Source organism: Gobius niger (genome assembly GCF_951799975.1).
Source record: "Gobius niger genome assembly, chromosome: 19".
Taxonomy (NCBI): Eukaryota; Metazoa; Chordata; class Actinopteri; order Gobiiformes; family Gobiidae; genus Gobius; species Gobius niger.
The window spans coordinates 14921129-14940638 of record NC_136870.1 but is presented as its reverse complement, the minus strand read 5'-3'; the positions used below and the strand labels follow the sequence as shown (position 1 = coordinate 14940638).

Genomic DNA, 19510 nt, shown 5'->3' with positions numbered 1-19510 from the left:
GTCACATAGGGACCTCTTGTGGAAGTCAATGGTATAGCCACTCTTATGTGGCTATTGATTTCATAATAAGGGACTTGTAAGTAGGATGTTTTCTTTTCCACAATTTGTGCGCGTGTTAATTCTACGTGTGTGGAAAAATTACTCATTGTATTAGGCCTAAGTCTTAAAGCACATTAGGCCTACACATTAAACAGCCACAGTATTATAGGCTAGATGAAGCTGCCCAGTGACGTCAAGCTGACACACGTGCCGTAGGTTCCCTCCTATCGCTACGTCATAAGATGCTGAGAGCGCGGCAGAGCGGAGAAGCGTCATTCCTCTGTCTCCGCTGGACAAGAGCGGTCCTGCCGCAGGTGAGCGCGCGTTTCTTCCAACTGTTCCTTTGGCGAGTGCTAGGACAAATATTCTTGAGAGAATGAGTGATGCTGATTTGTCGCGTTTATGCTCCTCCAGTGAAGACAGGTCCTCTATAAATTCTAAGTGAAATCGACAGAAGAAAGTGCCCGCGTTAAAGTTCTGTGTACAGCCTACCATTCAGATGGAGCTCACTAGATTAATTCTGAAATGGAAAATCACTTTGTTTTAGTTGTTTGTTTGTTTGTTTGTTTGTTTGTTTGTTTGTTTGTTTTTGTTTCCAACATTCACCCTCAGAGTGAGCAGCATCACCTTCATTCCTTATCATCATGCAGCCTCCTCCTCCTCGTGGCCACACAAAGTAGCATAAATGATATGATTTCGCCTCAAAGTGCCTCTGTGTTTCTAGGATGGCCGCTGTAGGAATCACCTGCTCCAGCCTGAGATGGATTTCAAAGGACACAGTTTGCCAGAGCTGAACTGACTCCAATCTTACAATGGTGAGTGTCCTAGATTTGGAACTAACTAAGAGCATACATTTTTGAGTGGAAAAATTCAGCACTGGTTCTGAAATTGACACAAGCCCAGAACCAACACCGGTTGCCGATGTGAGATGTTACATAGAGTGCACTGTGGTTGTTGATTCCCTCTCACTCCTCAGTAGGGTTAGAGTGGAGGAAATGGCTCCGTGTGCGTTCTTGTACAGGGCCCTCTCTGGGCTGTCAGAGCGGCAGATGCCCCAGGCCAACCGCCTGACCACCAGCTCGCGGAGCACTGCTTGTACCAAGCGATGGGGACCCTGGATTCACAAGTGTTTTAACTGGAAGGTCATAGTAACTTGCTTTCTCAGTTTGAATTTGTAAACAGTGTAATATGACTATATAATATATTTGCACACAATTTATTAAAAAAGAAAATAACATGTACTTGTCACATGACACAGCTCTTATTCGCAAGAACTCATGTATACACACACACTGGCATTTGTGTATTATATATTTATGAGGAGGCTGAAGTAGTGGGCTTTTTAGTACATGGAGGATCTGAGAGTTAGTCAGCCATGCTGCGTCTAATAGATAGTGATTCAGTGGAGCGTGATGAGATGTGTGTTCTGTAGAGGCATCTCCACACAGAGCTCCGGAGCAGAGTTGGCTGTGGGCACTCGGAGCCTGTGAGTCAGCCTGCTGCCCCCACACACGGCCTGGCACGCGCTTAGTATGCCAACTGTATTCAGGTCAGCCTCATATGAAAGTCTCACATCACAAAGCTTCAACAGCGCTATGTCCTCAGCCTCTGGGTGTACTCCCTACCACTGTCTACACACATCACTCAAGGCTTATAGCTCTCACATGCACAGTCTCACGGTGGCGTTTGAACAGGCACTATATGGGTCTAAATGAGGCAGAACAGCAGAAAATCCATTGCACGGTGACCGAGGAGTTGCCCTGCATATGTGCTTTCAGAGGTAGAGGAGTGTTGGTCAACTGTGTTGTTTTGACATCAGTATTTACTGGGGTCGTTCTGTGGCAGAGGTCACCTGCATCTTGACCCAAATGGCAGAACAAGTGTGTTCTATGTATGCAAGCGTTTTCTGATGCAAAAAATGTAGCTTGCTGTTGCCATTAGTTAAACATGAACGTGACTGTGTTATCCCTAAGCACGTGTCAATGTTCTGTTAAATGATTCTCTCAATGTTTCATGGCTTTGATCCCTGTGGCAACTTTCATCTCTCTAGAACCATAAATATCCTCTGACTGTAGCGGTGAAGGCGCAGAGCGGCACTGGGCACGTGTATCTTCTGCTGTAAAGTGTACTGTGGCCTGAAATGCATTTTCAGCTCTAGAGGAGCCACTCGGGCTCTGGATGAAGATGGTGCTCGTGGCAGCCTTAGAGACCCGTCAGTTCCTTATCTATGTTTAATGATGTGCACAGAGTTATTTTAAGACACTGATGTCAACACCACCACTACTGTGCGCAGCATCAGCTGTGGACCTGCACAGGCTTGTGGCCTCATTATGTCCTCTTCTATTTGTTCTTATTTCAACATACATAAGAGTCTGTATGTTTCATGTTAAATGTTCAGATATGCTATGTACAGTGAGTGGCCGTTGCATATAGCTTCTTACACATGCTCTTCATTCTGCAGGATCTAAAGCGGGTGCTGTCCTTCCCGCCGTACCCTGGGGACTACCTGCATCCCGTGGTGTACGCCTGCACGGCCGTTATGCTCCTATGTCTGCTCGTCTCCATTCTCACCTACATGGTGCACCACAGGTAAAGCCCTGCCTTCAGGCTTCATGCCCCGCTCGTCAACCTAAAGCCTATGTCACTCGCTGTATGTAGAGCCGAGACTGAGATCATACTGCACATTGATAAAGTGGTACAATAGTAAATCCTGAACAACTTGTTGTTTCTATGAAATATTAGCGTATTAAATCTGACCGTATCAACAGAGATGCCAGTCTCTCTGCTGACTCCTGCTCTCTCCCACAGAGTGATCCGCATCAACAGAAACGGCTGGCACGTGCTTCTTAACTTCCTCTTCCACACAGGACTCACGTTTGGAGTTTTCACTGGAGGCATCAACCAAATCAATTTGCCTTTCATCTGTCAGATGGTGAGAACAACATTACACCGCCAGTTGGCTGTGTATATGCCTCTAGTCTAAGCAAATCTCAAGCAAAAATGAATGAGGATAATAATTGCATAGCTCTCAGGTCTAATGTTTGTGTTTGTACTTGTAAGGTGGGCGTCCTTCTGCACTATGCATCTCTGTCCACCATGTTATGGCTGATGTTTGCAGCGCGAAACATTTATAAAGATGTTTCCAAAGACCCTCTGAAGGCACTAGACAGGAGTGGAATGGCCAAACCCCACTCCAAACCCACTATACTTAGGTAAGAAGCATATTTTACACCATATATCATAGCCATGTGCTGCTTGTTGGACCAGGAGATAAAAGCAGATAACTTGGTATGTTTCAGATTCTACATTGTGAGTGTGGGGGTGCCCTTGATAATTGTTGGAGTGACGGCAGCATTTGATCTGAAAAATTATGGGAGTAGAGACGGTGCTCTATAGTACGTGAGTTTTAATATAACACAACAAACACTCTTTACTTTATAGCCTTTTAGAGTTGGCCTTTGGTTCCCAGCTCTGTGCAGTGCATAATGATACCCCCGATGCGACTGGTCTGTGACTGAGGAGAGAATAAAAAAGGGAATGTAAAGTGTTTGGGAATCTTGAAAGGCACAACACTATAAACTTAATCTGCTAAAATACTATATTTTGTAGAAGTTCTCCTTTATTTACAATTGACAGATATATAGATATATATAGTTATACTGGTAATCCTAATGTTGTGTTAATGTATGTGTTTGCTTGTTGTTCCTAGTTGTTGGATGGCCTGGGAGCCCAGTGTGGGAGGCTTCTTTGCCCCATTGGCATTGGTGGTTCTGGTTATGTGCGTGTACTTCATGTGCACATACATACAGCTCAAACGCCACCCCGAGAGGAAGTACGAGCTGTGTGTGCTCAGTGAAGAGCAGCAGTTACCCTCAGACTCCAGAGGTGCCGCAGGGGAACCTCTGCCCTTTACTCCAGGCATCTCGATGCTGGCCAACGAGCACTCTTTTAAGTCCCAGCTGCGGGCCGCAGCCTTCACTCTCTTCCTGTTCCTGTCCACGTGGGCCCTGGGGGCACTGGCTGTGTCCATGGAAGACTTTCTGGACATGGTCTTCAGCTGTCTTTATGGAGCCTTCTGTGTCACACTGGGTCTTTTCCTTCTCATTCAGCACTGTGCTAAACGGGATGATGTGTGGCACCGCTGGTGGGCCTGCTGCCCCTCTAAGAATAAGGACAACGATAAGAATGGCACCGTTTTGGGTCCAGCAGAGGAGCTACATCAGCCCATCTGCCAGATCAGCTCCTCCTGTCCAGCTCCACTCATACAGACCGTCTACTCTCCGCCAAGTCCAAAACCCACCCACTCCCCCCAGTGCTGCGGGACCATACTCAGCCCAGACACACTTCAGGACGACCTTCCACGACCCCCACTGCCCCTCCACAGCTGCCTCATTGACCGCTCCAAATCCCGCTCCTTTAACCGCCCCCGGCCTTGCCTGCAAGATTATCGCTCCCACTTTAACTCCACCAGCGTGGACAACGCACTTCTGAGCGCCCCTGACCCCAGTCTGCTGCTGCAGAGACAGGACTCCGTCACATCCTGCCATAGCCACGCCCATAACATGACTGACAGTGTCACATCGTGTGGCAGCCTCCTGTTGCCCTCTCAGGGGCCACATAACTTCCAGTGGCACTTGTATGGTCCTTCAGAACCATGCTCAGAGGACATGGACCCCTACAACAGCACATCAGTAAACTCAGAAAAACAGAACCGCCTCTGCATTGATGTGGAGCAAAAGGCTTTCCCTAGAAACACGCTTCCCCGGCAACATGGCACCATGAGCCGGAGAGGACCTATTGAACGGAACCGCAGCCTCCAGGAAGACGGTCTTTTTGGCTCTGACTCCATAGGGAACATACGGACTGGCCCATGGAAGAACGAAACCACTGTGTAACTGGAGCATTTTGCTCTGCCTTCCTGTGCTCACCTCTGACCCAGAAAAGCAATAGTTGCACTATTTCACTTATCAGACCATTGACCATATGGTCATTGGTGCTTGCTTACACACAGGTAAAAAAAAAAGAAAAAGAAAGAAAGAAACTCTAACGAAAAAGGCTAAACATTCCAAAGTCCAGCTGTCCAAGTAATGCAAGAGAAGCTTTGCAAAAGTCACTGTTTCCTCATGTGCAAGTTTATTTTTTCAGGTATGCATGATTTATTTAGATTATTATTATTTGTATTATGATTTTTTTTAAGCTTTTGTGATGGGAGAAGCACCTGCTGTTTAAAGGTTTAAGGGACATTTCCATTAGCTTAAACTGTTGAACTGAGTGTTGGGCTCATTCCGGGGGTGATCTCCGGGCAAACTGGATGGAGTGTGTATGTGGCACAACTGGCCCACGACCACTTTATTAGACAGCTGTATATGGACTTGTCTCGGCCTGCAGCACAGTTTTTATGTCTGAAAATCTGTGTCAACAGTCAAACCTTTAAGTTTACTTTGTGGAAAAGGGCCTTCATTCTGCACATCTCCTTCACTTCTGTTCACTTTCTTAAGAGATTTTCAAGAGCACCAAAGAAACAAGTCTCCTTCATTGGCAACATACCTTCTAGAATCATTTGTTCATCGGAATTTTTCTACAAGGCCTCATCACATTATATTGTTGAGGATGCTTTAACAGTTCAAAGTATTATATTTACTGTACAACTATCCTGTCTATTTTAATTCAACACTAGATAAAGGATGGATTGATCACTGATCCTGACTGTCAATGTCACAAATGCATTTGTGTGAGTTTGAGTGCAGTGGTCTGCAGCTTTTTTCTCTTTGCACTTAGACAAACCAAAATAGAGTCAGCACTCTGCTGCTGAAAATAGTCTTAGCTTTATCCAAAAGGTTCAAAGCGTGTTTTTCATCATATTTCACTTTGACAATCAAATTTCAATATTTATGAGAAGTTGCACATATTAGATGGTAAAGTGCACGAAGCACCTGTGAGAAGAGCCCTGGCAGTGGACAGATGCTCTGTACATGTGTTCTTTTGTCCATTCTGTGACACTGGAGTGTTTCATTTGTGTATTTAAGACATGCACATGTGTTGATCAGAGCATGCGTCTGTGCTAACAAAGTCATGTGCTGTGCATTTTGTGGTATGCATATCTAATATTGATTCATGAACTATTTTATCAATTTATACTAGACTTGTTGGTGTCTTTTATTTTTTACACATTCTTATGCTGCCAGTGAATTCCAGTGAATTCCTATTGTGTTTTGTCACAAAACCTCGCCTTTAATGTACTGTGTGCACTGTGCTCTGAGCACCACCTGTGTCCTGTGCCAACACGCTGTTTGTGACCTGACCACAGCCATGTACAATTCTTTAACTCAGGTTTACAATACAAATGTGTGAAGGCCTCCCCAGAAGCCATTTGGTTTGATAATGACATGTATTTTTCTCAGTTTATTCTGACCATGTGAAGGAGGCAGCACTGAGGGCTCAGCAGAGACCACAGGCACCTGTGCCCATGTGCTGTCCAGCACGGTTAGAAATGCAATACATGCAACTATTTACTTCTCCAAAAAAAGAAGTTAGTATTTTGAAAAACATATTTGTCTTTCCAAAAAATGAGTCTGGTGACCAAATGTTTCATCTGAACCGTAAATTCAGATTTAGATTATTTTATATTCAGCTTAGAAATATTAAAATGTATAAATGAATAATTGTTTGAAAACTCCCCAGGAGGTTCCTGTATGACAGTTTGGGAATCACCTCTGATGGCTCTCTGGTAATGGATGCTGCTATGCAAAAAAGTTGATATTGTTATCTGTATTTTGTTTATGATTCATATATAAAGCGGAACACATGACTGTTCCTTTTATATAAAATAAATGCTCACTGTGACCACCTGCAGAGTATTTGTCCCATCTGTACCTGTTTACTTTATCTTAACTTGTTTGTGCAGATGGACAGCCAGCTTTGCATATGAGAGTTGAATGCTTCATGCCTTCATTCAATCTGTGCGAAATATCAAATTCTTTTTTTGTCCTCCTGTTTTCAATATGCCTACACAAAATCAGTGGGCTGCTCCACACAACACATTTATGAACACATCCCATTGCATTTATTCCAACTTTCTAAAGGCTATTTAATACTCCTCTTGCTCTGTTTGTCATCCGTTCATATTTAAATGTTTTGGTATTTCAGCTTGATCCCCATAAGGAATGACATGCTCCCCTCCCCTTGGTAAGCATGTATGCAAACACACGTGCACTAGTCTAAACCCGTCCAGCAGCCAGTCAGAAAAATGAAGCCTGGGTCCCTGACATGACCTACTTAATGTCAGGCCTCCACACACAGGGCCCGCTGCCTGCACCTGCCTCGGGCCTCCTCTGTGACTGTGACTGTGACCATGACTTTGCAGAGTAATACCAGCTCATACCGATGTAGTAGGCGACCTCAGATTGAGATGGATTTCTTAGATGATGCGCTGCCCTCTGGTGGCTTAATGAAAACACCCCACGACTTCAGAAGAGCGTTTTTACCCTGGCTTAATTTGGGGAGAATGTCCCATAGGATTACAAAGGAGAAGGCAAATTGAGAGGCATAACAAACTTCAAATACTTAAATGAGAAATGACACACAAAAGCAGAGAGGCCTGTACATTTATTATAAAACAGGAGCACGAGGTCAGACAATGTACAGTACACAAGTCAATCAGTCCAGGGACATCAGAGGCACTTGGTTAGGACAGAGGTACCTGCAAAAAGCCGGGAAGGGAAAGCTAAGCCTAAAGTTTAGTGCACACAAAGTGAGAAGACCCTCATTAGTCAGTCCGGCCAACACCATTTTCACTTTAGAGCTCAGGCTTTGGTCACATGGCGCAACTAAAGCCTGCTCCTCAAAGAACCTCTGCAACTTTAAAAAAAACAAAAAAAAAAACATGTCTAGATGACTGCTTTTCAAGATTTAGTTACTTTCCTGCATTACTGAGGGACATCATTTATAATTAAGTAATTTCAGTTTTCTAATGGATGAGAGAAAGGAGAGCACAGATTGAACACACTTCACTTTACACAGATTCAAAATGAGGGCTGGTGTTAACGGGAATCACAATAACCCTGTATTCCACTGTTTTAATTAAAGGATTGGTTTTGAACAAAGGCAAACAAGATGTTAAAGTACATACATTGATTTGACAACCCTGGACTAGACGCAGGTTATGTACAGTTAATCCAGAAAACTCATGTGTGGCTTGTCAGACTTTGTCAAATTGCTTTTGCACTTTCTCTGACCATAAGTGAATATTAAAGCTTTAAGGCTTTGATGTTTGGACTATTAAATGATTTAGCTTAGTGAAACTAAGGATAATGTATTAGCCTCCACAGTTTTATATCAAATGGTTAAAGCTGAAACAAAATGACCTTGACTTCTCTGATGACACAAATAACGCTCATCAAAGGCCCGAAAGTGGAATTGTGGTATAAGAGTCAGAATCACAAGGACACCGCTCTAAACCAAACCTCTTTCATGAGGGTTAGGTCTCAGTTAGCATGCATGCTTGTAAAATGGCCAGATGCCACACAAAAAAAGTAAATCCACTCATGGAGGACAACATAATAAACTGGAAGAGTGAATGATTATGGGGTCTTTTCTTTTCCTCACAGCCTGAATGAGGGAAGGGGTGGAAGAGAGCACCAGAGAAACTATTCAGGTAGCACACACAGCACACCAAGAAGTCTTGAAATATTCTGCATTATATTATAATATAGTTTACAAACAGCATTGTCTGTGTATGTGCAGTATACATGTATAATGGAGGAAAAATGGACATGATCCACTAGCTCCCTCTGACCCCTCATCTTGTAAAACTGGTAAAACCGTCTCTATGACACACATCTCTTTGACCACATCACACTTTTCAAAAGTTGCCTTATCAAAGCTAAAAGTAGAACAAATAAGGCGTTAAGCCTTTGAGGCCGTAATGACTTTTTAAAGTCATTTTTTCTGTTGACCATTGTCCTCAAAAACAGCTTTAGGGCAGTAAGCAGCAGGGCTTTAGATCTAGGATTTGATTCTTATCGAGTGGAGGTTACAACCTCGGTCTATATTTGCTTTTGTTTCCCCTCCAACCCTAATGGGGTTCGGTTAGTCATAACAATTGTACAGTATATGTTGGATGTAATGAGAAAGCACTTAACTTTACAGAGGCAAAAATGAGTAGAAAGCAAACACATGTGAAGCCAGTACACTGAGGATATTTGCTGTGATATGCACACTTTCGCATATTAGGGAATGACACATTCATTTCCACAGCACCATTTTGATAACAATCATGAAACAATGAGAAGTATTAATCTGGTTCAAAGACAACTATTTCTCAAGTGGACCTTAATGTAGAGAACAGTACAGGACATTACAGCAAGTAGATTGTACAGTAACTATAAATAATGTGAAACAGAGAGTGAATAAATAAAACATTAAGAAATCTGAACCTGATATCAGTGTGGGATCAAGATAAGAGGATCCAGTTGAAAAAGTGGGACCATTTTCAATATAGGAATGTATAAATGAAGTAGGCCTAAACAAGACCTAAACTTTGTTGTTAAAAACAGGGTCATAGCAGAAAAACTGTACACTGGATTTTTACCTGAGTAGTGTTATGCATATCAACTGAGTTGTGTCCCTTTAGCTAATAGTGCTGCTAAAATGTGTACCGTTCTGACTTTAAATTTGACCTGTGCATGCTCACAAGAAACCCCACGCTTTTCATTTGCATTATATTTTACTGGAGAATCTATCAAAAAGATAACATTTGGATAAAAATCAGTATTTACATTGACAATGAATATAACCATTTAAAAACAAAAGGTCTTTAAAAATGTTACTTCCTGTTTACACCAGAGTGTTCCAGTCTCTTGTAGCCTCCAACAGGTGCCGCTGGCCGTGGCCAATCCAGGCCTCCTGACTGTTAAAGAGGCGACCACAGAACCAACAGGTAAACTCGACTGGCTGTTGCAGGTTTGGGACAGTTCGCACAAGTCTATACTTCTTTTTGTTTTTTCTCTTCAACTTTAGTTTCAGAAGATATCTCTCGCGTACTAAACTCTGCACTGTGCGTGGGTGACAGCTGTCACTTTGAGATTTATCTTTGGTTGAGGAGTCAGTGACGGAAAGGTTGAGAGCTTGGATTGTTTTTTGCGAGAGGCTCACTTTGGTGACTGCCCCTTGGTGTCTCTGGACAACCTTCATGATGCTAGCCACCTCTGGAATGTCCACATCAGGATGATTGAGCACCACCACAGGCTGGGATTTTCGAGGCCATTTAACCTGCTGATCAGAACTCTGTGGGGAGAGTCTTAGTGTCCTCTCTTTGTCTTTGGCTACAGGGCTCCACAGCAAATTCGGCTCTTTCTCAGGAAAGGTTTTATTCGAGAGCTTTCGAACTTTATTGTTAGTCACTGGAAGTTCATCAAACAACAGTTTCCGCCGTCTCTTCCTTTGACTTGGTGGTCGAATGGGCCGAGGTGCTAGTACTCGTTTGTCAGTGTCACTCGATTGCATTTTCACTGAGTGTACAACTCTCGCCTCTGAAACAATGTTCTGTGAAGAGTTTTGAACGGCAAAAAATTTCTTTATACCAGTCGTAGGATTGTTTGAAGACAAAAAAAAACATTGTGCTTGAGGCCTTGTGGTCAAAAGTACAGGGTGATTCTGAGACACTGGTGAGGCATTAGAAAGTGCGGAATTAGGAGGGCTTACAATTTTAAAAATGAGTTTGTTTCCAGAACTGTCATTTGGTTGAGTACATGGTCCTGCGGGTTTTATGACCTTGGTTTCCTGGCTGGACACATTCAAGCCGGATTTTGTAGGAGGAACATAACGAAGCAAGAATGTTTGTCGACCACTCTGCAGATTGCCAGGGCTTTCTGCAGAACTTACTGGCACAGCCAGAAGTGGCCGTGAGTTTAGAGAAAGCTGTGTACCTGAAAGTTTAAGTCCAGGAGCAGGGGGTGACTGAACAACAGGTAAAGATGACCTTTGGACCACATAGCAGGTCTTAGTTTTATCAGAAGGCGTACCATTTAACACTCTGGGAAGGAGTAAAGGACGCTTTAAGTCTGAAGTTATAAGGTAGTGGTTTGAAGAACTTGTAATGCCTTGTTTGGACGAAGTTAGAAGTGTTGCACCTTTCCCTGTTGGGACACCTACCACCTTACTGTTTGAACCAATCAAAACTCCAGAGTTGGATGTTTTTTCACCTGCCGATTTCATGTAGGAGACATTGATGTGAGGATTTGTTGAATTTGTGATGAGTTTAAAGCCAGGAGGAGCTTTGACTTGCACCGGCACAGCAAAGCGGCTGTCTGCAGCAGTCCTCAGCAGTACAGGCTGCTTGCCCTCATGTAACTGAAGGAATCTTAAGGTTGTCGTGGTTTGTTTAGTAGAGTCCATGCTTTCTGAACCTGCCGATTCAGTTGATTCTTTATTAGCTTGTTGGGTAATTAAAGTGTTACAGTGTTCATTGTTTGCTGTTGGACTGAGATGATTAGATGGTGGTTTAGTTATAGGAATGTTCTCTTCTTCTATCTTTATAATATTGAAATCTTGCAGCACTGACTCTGGGTTTTCCTCCACTTCCACATCACTAACGCATCCATCGACTTCTACATTACTACTGCACTCACTGTTCCTTTGTCCACATATACTCTCATCAACTGCTGGCTCCTTTATAGCGCTACCTGGATCCGGTGATTCAGCCAATGTCAAGCTAAATTCTGGTGAGTCTGCTTCCCTCTCAGCTGAAAGCTCAAATGAACTGTGGCCAAAATCGGGAGAAGAGCTTGTGGTTTCTTTTGAATAATTGTGAAAAGTGAAAACTTCTTGCGTTGGAAGAGTTTTTGTGCAGTTGTCATCTGCTCTGCTAAAATTAGAAGACTCTTCCACAACATTATCTTGTCCATTTTTGTCACTTTTATTAGCAGAAGTGTCTGAGGTTGTTTGTCCTGTTAGCGTATGTTTTTCTGGCGTTTGTGACAAAACACTTGCATCTGCAACCTCACAATTATCAACATGAATAGCGTTTGAAGGCTGAGAAGACTCAATGAGGTTTGTAGAATCACTACACTGAGCTGTGTTTTTTTCTTTCACAGTTCTTTGACTGCATGCTATTTGCTGGTGAGGGCTGGTATTCTTATCACAGTTCTTTAACATTAGGTGTCCATCTGAAAAGGGACTTAAGTTTAGATCATTATTAACAGCTGCACCTTTGGGGCTTGAATCTAAACTAGAAACGGTGGTTTCTTCCTCTTCTACCTTTACTTTTACAGTCATTATTTCATCTGCTTGGAGACAGTCCAGTGTTGAATTTTTACCAGTGGAATACTCTCTGGGATCTGGCTGGGCACAATCATCTTGCTTTGAAGCTTGTATCACTTTAAGAACCAAGTGCTTTTTACCATCTACCATTTTGAAACCTATGACTTTGGTAGTGCAGTTTGGGGGGAGAGAGAGTTTGTTTTTGACTCTGAGAACGGTCATCCCATTAGGACTGCTTTGACCCAAGTCAGAGCTCAGAGAGTGCTCTGCCTCCTGTAAGAAGTCTACTGCTGATGGTTCTTGTTCATTGTTGCTCTTTTTACAGTTTCTATTGTCCCTTTTTGCCAATGTGTCTGGTGCCTTGAGATGAGGTTCAGCGTGTACCTCATTTGACAGTACTATTCTGTCAATGGTGTTTGCTTTAACTCCAGGACCTATACTGACTTTATTTATTTGATTATCTTCTTTAGATTCTCCAGATGGAGGTGAGGTCTTTTTGAGTAGAAGTTTGAGACTTGCAGGTGAATTTAGAGGAGCGCCATTGTCCTCTATAGCAGTCCAAACACTCTTTTTCTCTGATTTGTGAACAGCCGCCATGTGCTTCTTGAGGTAATCATTTCTTGCACATCCATATCCGCACATCGGACAAGTGAAGGGAAACGTCCCAGAGTGGCTTTTCAAATGCTTTTGGTGCTGCTCTTCATTCAAGCTAATGTGAGAGCACTTTGCACACTCCCAAGTGGTCGCTTTATGGTGATGGATGTGCTGCACGAATGTCCCTGCGTCCACAGTGGTGAACTGGCACCAGTGGCAGGTGAACTGTCCATTGAGGCTGTGGCACATGTTGTAGTGTCTGGTGAGGAGGAGCAGAGAGTACTGCACCCCATCATGGCATAGCTCACAGGTCACCAGTGTGTCCCGGTGCTCGATGCGATGGCGTTGGAGCACGGCAAACTCGTTGGTGACAAAGCCACAGAGATCACAGGGGTACGTGGGGAGGGTGCCGCGGTGAGCTGCTCTGAAGTGTTTGAGTAGGTCATTGGGGCTGTACGTAGAACTATCTTTGCACTCTGAACATCCAAAACTGAGAATTTTTCCAGAGAACACTGCCCCCTGCTGCGCCCTACAGTGCCCTTTGTTCAGGACTGCTCTGTCGTTCATCAAATGCCTGTAGACAAAGTCCTTCACCTTTTCCCGCTCATCCTCCTTTGTAAGAAGTCCACAGCTTTTGACAGAATCCTGAGTTATGATGTGATCCTCCATAGCGTTCGGTCCGGGATATCTAAAACAACAATATAAAAAAATATATAAAAAATTGAGATGGATCAATATGAGTTTTTTTTTTTTGTCATATAGCCTGTCCCTATTTGGGCGTACCACTTTATCCCCCAGAGCATCTTCTCGCAAAGAAACAATAAGTATATTATTAAAACAACTAAACTTAGTTCTATAGTACTGAAAAGACGTTGAGCCGACATTTTTGGGTGAGTGCACCAAAATTGGTCTCAGTCTGGAACCCCGTTTTGTTTGGTTTTTCAAAAGGAAATTAACTCATCACTACCCACCTCTGCATTTGTGTTGAAACTTATTCAAGTTCATTTGTTATTGTATAGGGCTGCACAATTAAAATAATATATTCAATTGCAATTATTCTTTCAAGTTTGGCAAATAATATTTTAAAAATAAAGAATAAAATCATAGTGCACACTAGGCACTGTGATTTATGTTATTTTTGTTGTATGTTGTGCAGCCCTAATGCACTCACTCAATGTCAAATTTAACACAAAAATCCTACATGACCATCTTGTTGATACACCCAATAGTTAGTGTGAAGTTTCAAGTTCAAATATTTCGTTAAATCAAGAGTCATTTTCACAGTTTGTTCTACATATTGTGGAGTATTGTAGATGTGAAGAATAGAATTCAGTGCTGTACAATTTAGATTTTAGGACAGCCAAATATTGAAAATATAACATTTAATCCATAAAGGCGTCTCTGGGAGATTTTGTGCTCTCAGATTGAGGAAAATGACTAAGAGTCAACATCCGATGCCCCATCTTTACCTTTACTATTGAGGTATTTAATGTTTCTACATTTACTGCACACATTAAGCTTTTGATTCCTGCGATATAGTAGTTTTCATAGTACACAGACTTGAGATCCCATTTTTGCGTTTAATGGCTGACAAGTAAGAATAAACTAATTCTAATTAAGACCTAGTCAGTAATAAAGTACTCTTAAATGACTTATTCATGAAATACATCCACTTATGGAATAAATGTCATAGTCTCAATATTTGGTCCGTCATAACTAAAATTATACAACATTGAATCCTACAACAATCTGTAGAACAAACCATGAATTTCAATTCATATAAAAGCAGATAATAGAGGAGTTACAGCTGGTCAAACACGCTTTTTATACCCAATTGAAAACTTCACATAGTCACTGTTCACTGGTCAATAGACAACAATCAGGCCAAGTTTGAAGCAAATCCGAAATAATAATAATAATAATAATAATAATAATAATAATAATAATAATAATAATAATAATAATAATAATAATAATAATAATAATAATAATAATAATAATAAAAATGGCTTATTACTTGTATTGCGCGTTTAAGGCCTGTGCTACCAAGTTTACACAATAAAAAAAAAAAAAACTTGATACGATTAAGTCACCTGTATTTTCAGACAACAGATCCTGACCGTCTCTCTGACCCGGGCACCTGAACACCTGTGAAGAGGAACAACTAGATCAGAGTCAGGTCAAAAAGATGTTTAGATCACAAAAGGCCAGAGTTCCCTCATTTACATCAGGTTAGGGCAAAAAGACTAATTGTGAATTGAGATGTTTCAAACGGGTACAATTCTCAAATAGACTTTAATCGCCTAAACACATGCAAAAAGCAACTAAGTGGCAGCAGTTGTCTATTGTCTTTCTTTATGTCAATGAAAATATTTGTACTTTCCCCCTTTTTTTTTTTAAGCAATGCATATCGGGCTTGACCATGTTAAGCTGGCCACATTAGGTTGCCCATCCCTGATATACATCAACAGTCCGCCAATGTGTTAAAAACATTACATTGTTCTAAATGAAGCTATATGTAGTGTAGTGTCATTTGTCATATGTTGTTCTACAAATCTATTAATAGCAAAACAGTAATGGGAAAAAGCTTCATTTCAACACTTAATTTTGACACAAAAGCAACATTTCACAACATGAAGAAGCCCAGTAGCAATAAGCCTAGCTGTGTGTTTAGATGGTGTAATATCAAATAGAGATCTAGTGTAGCAGCAGTAACGTCTCTGACTCCTCACAGTAACTAAACAACTATGTGTAAAAGGGACATGCTACTACAATGTTGATAGCATGTTCAGTCTTGTGAGGGAAGCCCCATCACTTTTCTTTTCTTTTACCAGGAGTCAGGAGCAGGAAACTGTGTTGCAAACGAATCAAAGGCGCACTGGGTACAGTTCAAGCTTTTGATACCCTGCTGGGTAGGGCTGATACTGATGGGTAGGCCAGCCGAAAAATGAAAGGTATTGGCCAAAAGCTATACAATATGGCTGATATCACACCAATACATGTCACACCTTGTTTGAAACTTAAATTTACAATTCATTGGTTAAAATAGTTTAACTATCAGAATGTGCAAGCATCCCGAGTAGGTCTCTACTTAAAACTGTACATTAACTATAATTAGTAATACTGTCAAAGACATCTTTATCACGGTCTTACACTTTGTTGGTTAGAAAACGCAATATTTATCAACAACAGCTGAAACAAAATTTCCAGTCGCTTCACTTCCTGATCCTCAGAGCTAGCTCAAATAAGCCCCTCCCACTGCCCCTTCCTCCTGCTCTCCTTCGCTGCGTAGCTGTTTCAATAAAGAGTAAAAAAATAAAGGAAACCAACTGCAAGCAGAAAATTGTTTTGTAAAATAGATTAAATTGTTAAAACACAATACTAATTGAATTAAGATAATGTATAGTGATGCAATCACTATGTCACAATGTCTTGAGTTATGTGTATTTTGCTGGAACGTGGTTTACAACAAAGCCTACTAACAGAATCAAAACAGTCTATAATATGGAGGACTGTGGTCTAGTCTAGGATGAGGACAAACTGTAAAACATCTGAATTACTTAAAATCAATAGCAGTATCGTCAGGGCGTTACTACTTCACATCTGCCTATGGTAAATGTGAAGCAGTAGACAGTAATAACCTCCTACATTCAGAAAAGGAGTTGGATTAGTCTCATGGCTGCTGCAGCTCTGTGGAACGGCAGCCATATTGGATGGGAAAAATGGCTGCCATGATTTTAGGTTTCAACCACTTCAAGCACCACACTCAACACATTCAATGACACTGTTACATGATATTCACATCTGTGCATATACAATTAGAAATAAAGATAAATACTAAATGAATTGTATTAAAAATAATGAAATAATCATAGTTGATTAATTTCTCTGCACTCAGAAACTCATCAGTGTGGGTGAGCACACACAGGTAGGATTTACATGGGACAGCCCAGATGGGACAGGATGCTCCCCTCGGCCAAATCTAACTAAAGAGCTCAATGTTAGTAATTGTCAAGGTGAATCCCAGATGGGAACAAAAACTTAAAATCTCTAACAACACTTTCACGCTTCGTCTGAAGGCAATTTGATAGCACTTTCTGTACTGGTAGTTGTATAGTTAAAGCCCAAGTTGAATAAACGTGAGTGACAATTCATCAGAGAAGAGAACACAAATAGCACACACGGGCATAACGAGGAAGTGTGCTTATCATTCACACACGGGCATTTATCACAGCGTTAGTTAATAGTTAGTTATTCTACACCTAACACTCCCCCCGCCCACACCAACATGTTTAAAGTTATAGAACAACAGCTTAATCTTACGAAGAACTCGATGGAAGTCCAGGCGGTGTAGCGCTGTAGTCCTACATTGTAAAAACAATGTTGATCTCGGAAAAGTGCCCAGCTGAGACATTAGCCTCGCTCCTTTCCTCTCTGTGGAACCACAGCGACGGCGGCCATGACACTTCATCCGGGTACTGTTGTGCTCTAGACTCGAGCACCGGCGGAGGAATATGGGCTTGTTCTCCAATGCTAAACTAGTTCCATACATGGAAACAAATTGTAATAACTACCTTATTTGAAAGGAACACATTTGGTTTACCGACACGATTCGTGTAAGGTCTGTAACGCTTACGTTCCTCTGGACGTCAGAAGTGAAGGTGACTCTGTTTGAGCGTAGGTGGAGGAGAAGCGTGAGCTGCCATGGCGGATGTACGCCATTTCCTCTCGACGATGTGGGGATGTTGGCTTGCTTTTGTTGTTGTACTAATCTGATGAAAATCCACTATACAACTTCTAATTGTGATGCAAGGATTTATAATTTAACCAATGCGTGATGCACAAGCTTGAGCACAAAACACTATCTCTATCTTACCTGCCCTGTGTATTGGAGAATGTGATTAACCTGCTTGCTTTTTCAAAAACATAGTTTAAATAGAGGAGCTGAGATGATTACTCAGGTGCATCCTATGGCAGTTTTGATTTTGTTTCTGTCCAATCACACAGCCTATCCAGTAAAACCATACATCTATGAGTGAAACACACAGAATCTTAATATCCAAATATATTTAGCCTATTAGGCTACAATATAGGCTATTAGCTGCTTTTATTACACTGCACATTTCAATTTTATTGGATTTTTACATTTTTATTAACCCTAATGCAGAAGTTCATCTGTAAACGGAATAATTCGGAATAGATCAGCCCCATCATACAAACCGCAGATGGTTCAAAGAGGATAAACTAAACCAGTGTGTCGAATATTGAAGGATGTGCAAAGAAGAGATGCTCTCTCTCTGTGTTGAGAGAGAGCACCCTTTTGTGCCCCTGTAGATCCGGCCTTGAAAAAAAACAATGGTCCTTGTCTACCAGAAATCACAGGAACATTAAACAGGTAATGATGGTATGAGGCTGATAGACAGCTGCTCCTAAGATTTAAAAGACCATTTAATCAAAGTCTATGGTCCAGTCAGTTTTCCCAGAACAAGTTGATTCAGCGAAGAGCTAAAATATTTGGTGGTGATGCACCCACTGAGTGAGCCAAAGGATGGTCTTGATCCACTACTGCAATCATTTTTGCTGTCATTTTCTTAATTTCTTCACAACTGATCTCCTTCCAATAAAAACAAAGCATTAGATGATGTGGCCAAACACAACATAACTAGTAACTACAACCATTAGAGCAGGTTTTACTGCTCCTCACTCATACTACATATGTGCATGTGTGCACCTGTTACAAAAAGCTCACAGTTTCAAAGCTTGGTTCCGGGCCCATGCCCTGCCCACCCCCCTACGCCTCTGATCACCACTGCCAAACGTTCTTGAGCACAGGTCTGCACAAAATAGACATTTTCACACCAAAACCTAAAAGGGAAAGTCCCTGTCCAACAAAGGTGGGTAGAGCAGTCAAAATAATTACTCAAGTGAGAATAAAAAAAGCACTTGGAGAAAATTCTGTGAGTACTACTGAGTATCTGTTTGATTTATGTTTTAGTAAAGACAAAAATGTTAAATAATAAATGAATACTAATATTTCCAAAGAAAACGCCGCAAAATATATGGAGAAATAATTTTGAAGAATAAGGTAAGAAACACCAAGTACGTTTTTTTTAAATGTTAATATGAAGCCTTTGCAACATTAAGGATTTACAATGTTACTTCAAAACGCACTTGAGTAAATGTAACTGCGTGCTACCCGCCTGCCTAAAGTTTCTGTATTGCATTTTTCACCATGGAAAATGAATCAGTAAAAGAAAAATACAGTGTGCAATGAGCAGGCAGAGACAACATTTCACAGAGTTTTACTAAGCAAAGAGGATCTCCACACATAAGCTATGAAAGAGGGATTGTAACAAGTTTTGCTAAATACAGTGTCTAGGCACGTGTTACATACCTGTCTTACTATGTAACCACGTCACCAAAGCACTCATCTGACTGGAAAGCTGAACCTGTCCCCGCGCCTCAGCCCCCAGGACGCTCAAAGAATCACAAAAAGTTCCTGAGGGGTGAAAATGTGTAAGATTTTGACTGAAAGAGTTCTTCAATTCTTTTGAAGAGAATATGTTGATATATTAATATTTAGGATATGTTGCTATATACACTGCTCACAAAAACTTAG

General features: G+C 41.6%; 2 protein-coding genes across 3 annotated transcripts; one reads left to right on the top strand and one right to left on the bottom strand.

The window, feature by feature from the left end:
* The first annotated feature begins 2415 nt into the window (after window positions 1–2415).
* On the top strand, window positions 2416–5210 carry adgra1a (adhesion G protein-coupled receptor A1a). Its single transcript, XM_079577517.1, has 5 exons — window positions 2416–2628; window positions 2848–2971; window positions 3100–3251; window positions 3339–3434; window positions 3749–5210. The coding sequence occupies exons 1-5, from the start codon at window positions 2483–2485 to the stop codon at window positions 4932–4934; spliced, it is 1704 nt and encodes a 567-aa protein (XP_079433643.1). The 5' UTR covers window positions 2416–2482; the 3' UTR covers window positions 4935–5210.
* A 2254-nt stretch (window positions 5211–7464) lies between these two features.
* On the bottom strand, window positions 7465–17407 carry LOC306979061 (zinc finger protein 518A). Of its 2 annotated transcripts, XR_013793936.1 has the most exons (4): window positions 17215–17407; window positions 14985–15039; window positions 7561–13579; window positions 7465–7528 (listed from the first exon to the last, which is right to left on the bottom strand). XR_013793936.1 is itself a non-coding variant. In XM_079577835.1 (3 exons), the coding sequence occupies exon 3, from the start codon at window positions 13558–13560 to the stop codon at window positions 9874–9876; it is 3687 nt and encodes a 1228-aa protein (XP_079433961.1). In that variant the 5' UTR covers window positions 13561–13579; window positions 14985–15039; window positions 17215–17407; the 3' UTR covers window positions 7497–9873. The 2 variants fall into 2 exon arrangements, 1 of the variants encoding a protein (XP_079433961.1); XM_079577835.1 differs by having other exon boundaries at window positions 7497–13579.
* Between the last annotated feature and the right edge of the window lie 2103 nt (window positions 17408–19510).

Bases quoted from the DNA above. Each gene is read 5' to 3' on its own strand.
- adgra1a (XM_079577517.1), top strand. From the start codon at position 2,483: ATGCTCTTCATTCTGCAGGATCTAAAGCGGGTGCTGTCCTTCCCGCCG. The intron at 2,629-2,847 runs GTAAAGCCCTGC...TCTCTCCCACAG, and splicing joins ACCTACATGGTGCACCACAG to AGTGATCCGCATCAACAGAA. The intron at 2,972-3,099 runs GTGAGAACAACA...TGTACTTGTAAG, and splicing joins TGCCTTTCATCTGTCAGATG to GTGGGCGTCCTTCTGCACTA.
- LOC306979061 (XM_079577835.1), bottom strand. From the start codon at position 13,560: ATGGAGGATCACATCATAACTCAGGATTCTGTCAAAAGCTGTGGACTT.